At 44.3% G+C, this 7,025-nt stretch overlaps 1 protein-coding gene across 1 annotated transcript in view; it reads left to right on the top strand.

Annotated features, from left to right (window-relative positions):
• The first annotated feature begins 1,324 nt into the window (after positions 1-1,324).
• Positions 1,325-7,025, top strand: part of LOC142947947 (voltage-dependent calcium channel subunit alpha-2/delta-4-like) — a 62,369-nt gene continuing 56,668 nt past the window's right edge. The window contains exon 1 of the mRNA XM_076089815.1: positions 1,325-1,425. Coding sequence (XP_075945930.1) covers positions 1,325-1,425 — 101 coding nt within the window. The remainder of the gene's footprint in view (positions 1,426-7,025) is intronic.

The following is a 7,025-nucleotide window of genomic DNA, read 5'->3' as shown; positions in this document are numbered from 1 at the left end:
AATGACGAACTTGAGGCTTCAGAACGTCATGATGATGATTGAGGAGGAAGAGGAGGAGGAGATGAGATGACACAGGTGAGCTCTAATTGGCCGACAGCTTTGCCTCTCGTTACCTATTAATCAGATTAAAGACTGGACACTGAAACCTGTGAGTGTGTGTGTGTGTTTTACCATGTCAGGTGTCAGGTGTCTGCCTGCCGCTGCCCCTGAGCAAGGCACTGACCTCAGAGCTGCAGATGAGTCACGGAGGTCGAATCCCCCCCCCCCATGAGGCAATGAGGTCTAGTTAATGTTCACAGGAGGAGAGTGTCTCTCTCTCTGTCTGTCTCTCTCTGTCTCTGTCTCTCTCTGTGTCTCTGTCTCTCTCTCTGTCTGTCTCTGTCTCTCTCTCTCTCTGTGTCTCTGTCTCTCTGTCTGTCTGTCTCTCTCTCTCTCTGTCTCTCTCTCTCTCTCTCTTTCTGTCTCTCTGTCTCTCTCTCTCTCTCTGTCTGTCTCTCTCTCTCTCTCTGTCTCTCTCTCTCTCTCTCTTTCTGTCTCTCTGTCTCTCTCTCTGTCTCTCTCTCTCTCTCCCTTTCTGTCTTTCTGTCTCTCTCTCTCTCTCTCTCCAGCCAAACTGACTCATGGTTTCTCTCCTCTCATTGGTCAGAGGAGAGCCTGTCTCCAGAAATCGCTCTAATCCTCTTAGATAAAACCGAGCCCTCGTCCAATCCTCTGCTCCAATCCCTCCCCTCTCTCTCTCTCTCTCTCTCTCTCTCTCTCTCTCTCTCTCTCTCTCTCTGCCCCCCCCCCCCCCCTCCATGGAGAAGAGGAGTTTTTAATCCAAGTGGATTACATTGCAAATTGGGTGACAGTGGAGGCGAGCGGCTGTAAAATCTGCTGCCGGCTTTACGTGTTCCTAAATATCTGCGAGGTGCAGAGAAATTAACCCGCTCGTTGGTTCTGGTCTCATGAGGAGCGTGAAGAACCTGGAGCAGAGGGAACCTCTCTGAGACGGAGATCTTGATGCACCAAGAGCTGGATTTTAAACCTCTCTGCTCCTGGACAACTTCAAAAGCATTTAAAAATATCTTCTGGAAGTTTTCTTTAAAGAGGATGAGACGCTAAAAACAAACAAACCAGAAAGTGGCGAGAAGATGCCGGCAGCAGGACGGGTTCAGGTTCCAAAGACCACCACCGAGACCACCACCACCTTCTTCTCCTTCCTCTACCCACTTTAGTAACATGAGGAAGCCGTTTCCTACAAACTCTTCATGGTCCTCCTGAACCTCTCAGAGCCGATCCACGTTTAGTGAAACTCCTCAGATACCTCAGAGTTGGAAGCAGGATGGAGAGCAGCACGCCGAGAGTCGGGAAGCTCCTGAGGATTCTGGGATTTCTCTGCTTGTGGATTACAGCTCAGGCTCAGATGAAGATCCCCCCGGAGACGTAAGTATCTTCCAAGTCTTCTACTGGATCTCAGCCCCCTTTTTATGGTCCATCTGCTGAGTGAGAGTAACGATCACAAGTACAGTCTCATTGGTCTAAACGGATTGAAACAGGTTTTTAAGGTTGAACGATTTAAAGCAGTTTGTATCAGTTTGAGATATTCCAGATGTTTGTGTATCATTTTATAACATATTTGATATCTTTGGATCTCGAAAAAATAAGTTATTATGAAGTTTGTGATGTGATGACGAAGTTGACAGATCTATTTACTTATTATCAGAAATGTTGAGGGCTGAGAACATTTTAACTGTTTTTTTAATTGCCAAAGATCCGTTCAGATGAAAACAAGTCAGCAGAATGTTTTGGGCACAAAGACCGAACTTAAATTAAGCTGCTTTATTTTAACATCTGCTCTGTAAGACAATGATCACCCAAAAGGGAGAGCGTTGTTTTTTGTACGTGTCTTGCTGCTGTCAGTTTGTTAGCTACATGGCTAGTTAGCTGCTAATGTTAGCTAACGTTACAGCGCTAGCTTCACTCCTCTGTTAGCTGCCGTCAGCATTTCTGACACTTTTCTTTCTTGTTTATTAATAATAAACTATGAATGGTAATTTAGTATATATTTGTTTTCTCTGACTGAGAGCCGACCCTCGTTAATTATTCATTATCCAACATGATTAACGTCACAGCTTTGGTATGTCCCCCGCATACCAAACCTGTGGTTTAAGAGTTTAGGAGACAATAACCGACAAACAAAACAGGTTAAATCCATCGTTTATCGTGTTTACGCTAAACATCGCTTAGCCTCGAGGCTAACAACAACACTTAGCTCACTTAAGGTGGGCTGACCTTTTTTAAGGTGCACCAGCCGATCTCTGCTTTTTAAAAATGTTTGATGTTTATTTTAACCGATCAACATTCCGATTATCGTCTAACGGTGACATCACCACTATTAACAACACATTTAAAAAAACATTATTTGACTGTAGAAAGGGATGAGGACTTTGGATTGATCCAGTAAAAACCTAAAACAACTCATTTGAAGATTAGTCTGGTCTGTTAACGACATGTAGTACAGTAAAAAGTACACTATGTACCTCTGAGATGTAGTACAGTAAAAAGTACACTATGTACCTCTGAGATGTAGTACAGTAAAAAGTACACTATGTACCTCTGAGATGTAGTACATGTATTATAGTATATAATGGTGACATGGTGTGCATGTGATCTCATAGAAGATAGTCCTGATTGGACTTGTTCCGGTATTTCTCCGTCACTAGTTAACGTTGGATGTGATGGTGTATCTCACGGTGTTTGTGTGAACATTTAGCTGGTTTTAGGGTCTTTGTGAGTGGTTCAGTCGAGCAGCGCGAGCTGTCGGCTGCTAAACGCCACCATGGACATGACCGGGTTAACGAGGAAACACGGCATAAAGATCCCGCCGACGTTCCCGGTGTCAGTGGAGGAATGCAGCCTGGCTGTGGGTGAACTTGTCGGCCACAGCAGCGTGAAGTCCGCTGCCCGAATGAACAATGCCGTGGTCATCTTTTTAGACACCATCAGAAATGCGGAAGTGGTGATTGACAACGGGATCGAGGTGGGCGATGACTTCTTCCCCGTGTACCCTCTCTGCACACCGGCTGTGAAGGTAACCGTGTCCAACGTCCCACCGTTCATCAGAGATGAAGACATAACCAGAGAACTATCGAGACACGGGAGGACAGTGTCTGGGGTGAAGAAGGTGTCCTCTGGGTGCAGGTCTCCTCTCCTGAAGCACGTGGTGTCTCACAGGAGACAGCTGCGCTTGATCCCGAATAACAGGAGCAAGGGACTCAACCTAGTGTTCAATGTGAGAGTAGACGACTTTGACTACATGATCTATGCAACAACTGATGACTTTAAATGTTTCAGCTGTGGAAAAGTGGGTCATCAGAGCAGAACGTGTCCTGAGAAAAACAGCTCTCATAAGGACCAGAACCAGAACCAGAACCAGATGGGTACTGAAGAGGGCAGAGGGGACAAGCAAGACGGACAGGACGGGCCAGATGGGGTCCAACAGAGCAGGGAGGAGGGGACGAGCGGGTTAAAGGAGGTGAGGGTGGAGGAAACAAGTGAGACACAGGAGGTTAGGGTGGAGGAAACAAGTGAGACGCAGGAGGTGAGGGTGGAGGAAACAAGTGAGACACAGGAGGTGAGGGTGGAGGAAACAAGTGAGACACAGGAGGTGGTGAAGGACGGGGCAAGTGAGGTCCAGCAGGTGAGGGAGAGTGCTGGAGGACAGGTGGAGACAGGTAGGGAGGTGGACATGGAAGCAGACGAGGAGCAGCTCAAAGCCCCTCAGCTGAAGAGGAAACAGAGAGGAGACAGCGGAAGCTCACAGGCGAAGAAAGCTGCAACTAAAGAAAGTGGAGGAGCAGCAGAGTGTGAGTCCAGTCTGGAGGAAGACTCTGAGTCCAGTATGGAGGAGGACGCTGCTGCTGACAGTGAGCCCTCTAAACGCGGTGCTGGCAGCTGTAGGAGCTCTAGAGACTACAGCGTGGAGATAATAAAGGAGTATCTGAGGAGGAGTAAGAACGTGAGAGGAGCCAAAGTGGAGGACTACCTCTCTGACAAAGAGAAGCTCTCCAGCTCTGCCAGAGCTCACATGAGGAGCAAGGACAGAGGAGGTCTCACTCAGCAGGAAGGCTTCAGACTGAAGAAGATAGTTCACAAAGTGGACAAAGAACTGAACAAAGATGGAGCTCAGTGAGAGTCAGATCTGACAATCAAAGACACATTTATGTTTGTTGGACTTTATTTGTTTAACTGTTTAAAATGATAAAGAAAGATGTTGTTCAAACAAAATAAAGGTTTTCTAAAAATCAAAAAAATCTCTCTCTCTCTCTCTCTCTCTGTCTGTCTCTCTCTCTCTCTGTCTCTATCTGTCTCTCTCCCTCTCTGTCTGTCTCTCTCTCTCTCTGTCTCTATCTGTCTCTCTCCCTCTCTGTCTCTCTCTCCCTCTCTGTCTCTCTCTCTGTCTGTCTGTCTCTCTCTCTCTCTCTCTCTCTGTCTCTCTCTCTCTCTATCTGAAGAACTGAACCTAAAAACATACAATAAAACAACTTAAAATAAATCAGAACCATCAGGAAAAACCATCAAATTCAGAGTTGATTAAAATACTCAACCATAGCCGGCTAATCAACATTAGAATCTCACTTAAATTCTATTCTTTCTTGTTTAAAAATCTTCTTTCCCCACATATTTTAACTTCCCAGAATTCACCTGCGAGTGAGTGTTTCTCTCGTACTAACGACCTCATTAGCATGAAGCTGTCGGGCGTCGTTAGCGAGAAGCAGCGCTGCATCTTCTCCTCCTCCATCACCATCTGTGTAACCATCCACAATATTTGTTATTTTTGCCACGATCACAAAAATCAGGTAAACAGTAAAGACACAAAGTTACAGAAGCATCGTTTTTCTTTCTGGATGGAGGGAGTCGAGTGCTAAACGATTGTAAGAAGGCGGACGCACACTTTATTCATTCGTCGAGGGGAAATCAAATGTTTTTACTTTGATGTATATTCACCCGCACACACACACACATAGTTTAATGTGTGGAGAGATGTCACAGTGAGCTGGTTTGGTGTCTCAAGCTTGGTCCGAGCTGGACTTGAACCGGCGACCGTCTGTTTTCAAACACTTGTTCGTTTGTCACACTGAGCCAGAAAACGTTCTTTCTGATCTGACTCACAAACATGGAGACGCGTCTCGTCCTGCAGCTCAGTTCAACGTCAGCTCTGATCTGTTTCATTTAAATCAAATGTACTCGACTCTCTTCCTCTTAGCTGCTGTTGGTTTATGCATTGAGATTCATCCTTCTAGTTTTCTCTTGATGGACGTTTGGGATATGAAATCTATGTTCCAGACTCGTGTCAGAAAAACAGATCGTAACGAGTGTAATAATCTAAGAACTCGTCCTGAGATCATCTGAAATGTAGTTGTTCTGCTTCTCTCGCTCGTTTCCTGACACACGTTTGTAGTTCCCGTTTGTTTCTTCTCACTCTCGTCGGTTTGTGTCTCTACAGGAGAAGTTGTCTTTGTGTTGTCCTGGTTACAGTCCACAGATTTGGCTTCAATCTGCCGACAGATCGGCTGCAGCACCGAGGATCAGCTGATTACATTTTAGAGGTGATCTTGATGGAGGATTTATTTATTTGGCGGCATTTTAAAAACAAACGGTTGAAAGTGTTGACTCATTATTACAGCTGATAACACTGTGTAATAATGTAATAATAACATCTATGCATGTTTAAAATGAACAGATGAAAAGAGCTCGATGTTCCTGAGCTCTTCTGTTGAGATATAAAGTAGAGCTGAGTTCATTTCATACAGCGTTCACGTAATGTAGTGAAATGTAGATAAATGTAATTATTTTGTAGATTCTTTACTGTCCCACTGATGAAGAGACCGAAGAATAAAGAGTTTAGTCATTTTATTGACTGAATATTCTGTGTGTGTGTGTGTGTGTGTGTGTGTGTGTGTGTGTGTGTGTGTGTGTGTGTGTGTGTGTGTGTGTGTGTGTGTGTGTGTGTGTGTGTGTGTGTGTGTGTGTGTGTGTGTGTGTGTGTGTGTGTGTGTGTGTGTGTGTGTGTGTGTGTGTGTGTGTGTGTGTGTGTGTGTGCCTAGAGGATTAGTGTCCTGAACAGATGCATCAATAAACTCCTCCATTGTTGAACATATGCCTCATAAACACACAGCTGAGTGATGGAGGTCTGAGAGGAAGCGTAGAGGCAGCGAGCAGCAACAAGAGTTCACGTTGTTACTCTCGTGCACACGAGCGTCTGATTCAGAGACGACAGTCCTGCTAACCTCAATAACTTCATCTTCATTACTCCGAATATAACAACAGCAGCTGTATTTTCCATTACTCTCATTTTTACTTTACACCATATTAAAATTATTACATTGTCATTTTTGCTGGGATGTCTCTATAACTCTGTAGAATACGACGTGTAGGCCTCAAGATTTAACTTATAATGTTATCCTGACACTTTAACCTTTGACATATGTTGGAAAATTGGGACGATTTGAAAATTGCAGTAGAATTTCAATAGAATAAATTTGCAGCCTTCTTGACCAGACACTAAAATAAATAGCATTAGTGCAATACAGAGAGGAAAACTGTTCCTCTTCTCATAAATAATATATAGGAACAGAAAGAAGATTTATTTCTGAAAGAGGAGCTCATGAAGACGACGCTGTAAGAGACATTTATTGAACGTGTAGAGGAGCTGAGGAGCTGAAGCTTCACTCACATCTCGTCTCAGTGTTCTGACAACACGAGGATCAGAAACACTGCGACATGAAGGATTATTCATGTGTGTTGTGTTTGTTGTGTCTCTGTGAGTTTGTGCTGAGCGGACACCTGCAGCTCTCTGCTGTGACCCACATGAACAACAGATTATCTAAATCTCTCTCATCACCGCCGAATTTAACCGCCTTTTTATGCCCAAAATCACCGGCACTCACTCACTGGCTGTTCATACATATCTATATATATATATACTGTATATATATACAGTATATATATATATATACAGTATATATATATATATACTGTAT

The sequence above is a fragment of the Anarhichas minor genome, unplaced genomic scaffold (genome assembly GCF_050575085.1).
Source record: "Anarhichas minor isolate MPS153535 unplaced genomic scaffold, ASM5057508v1 ptg000011l, whole genome shotgun sequence".
NCBI classification, from domain to species: Eukaryota; Metazoa; Chordata; class Actinopteri; order Perciformes; family Anarhichadidae; genus Anarhichas; species Anarhichas minor.
Note: the sequence above shows the minus strand (reverse complement) of the source record. Positions and strands in the feature narration are given on the sequence as shown.